The 249-nt window shown below is 69.9% G+C and overlaps 1 protein-coding gene across 1 annotated transcript in view; it reads right to left on the minus strand.

The window, feature by feature from the left end:
• LOC104079228 (centrosomal protein of 131 kDa-like) overlaps window positions 1-249 on the minus strand; it is a gene marked incomplete at both ends in the record, with an annotated part of 10,165 nt that overhangs the window by 3,234 nt on the left and 6,682 nt on the right. Inside the window, 1 exon segment of the mRNA XM_009581189.1 lies at window positions 121-243. Within this exon segment, the coding sequence (XP_009579484.1) occupies window positions 121-243 (123 nt within the window).

Genomic DNA, 249 nt, shown 5'->3' on the forward strand with positions numbered 1-249 from the left:
GGCCGGCCCTGGCTGCGGGTGTTCGTCCGCCTCTTCCCCCTGCCCCATCCCATCCCTTCTTATCGGGAACCCACTGGCACATGGGTGCTGGACACCACCCCCATGCTGTGAGCCCCAAACCGCCCTCAAGCCTCCCCCCATGATGTCGTACCGCTGCCGGGCCAGCTCCCTCTCCCGCTGGCTCTGCTCCTCCTTCTCCCGCTCCAGCAGGCCCCGCAGCTCCTCAGCCTGCCGGCCGTAGCGCTGGGC

This window comes from Fulmarus glacialis, unplaced genomic scaffold (assembly GCF_000690835.1).
Source record: "Fulmarus glacialis isolate BGI_N327 unplaced genomic scaffold, ASM69083v1 scaffold24577, whole genome shotgun sequence".
In the NCBI taxonomy this organism is placed as follows: domain Eukaryota; kingdom Metazoa; phylum Chordata; class Aves; order Procellariiformes; family Procellariidae; genus Fulmarus; species Fulmarus glacialis.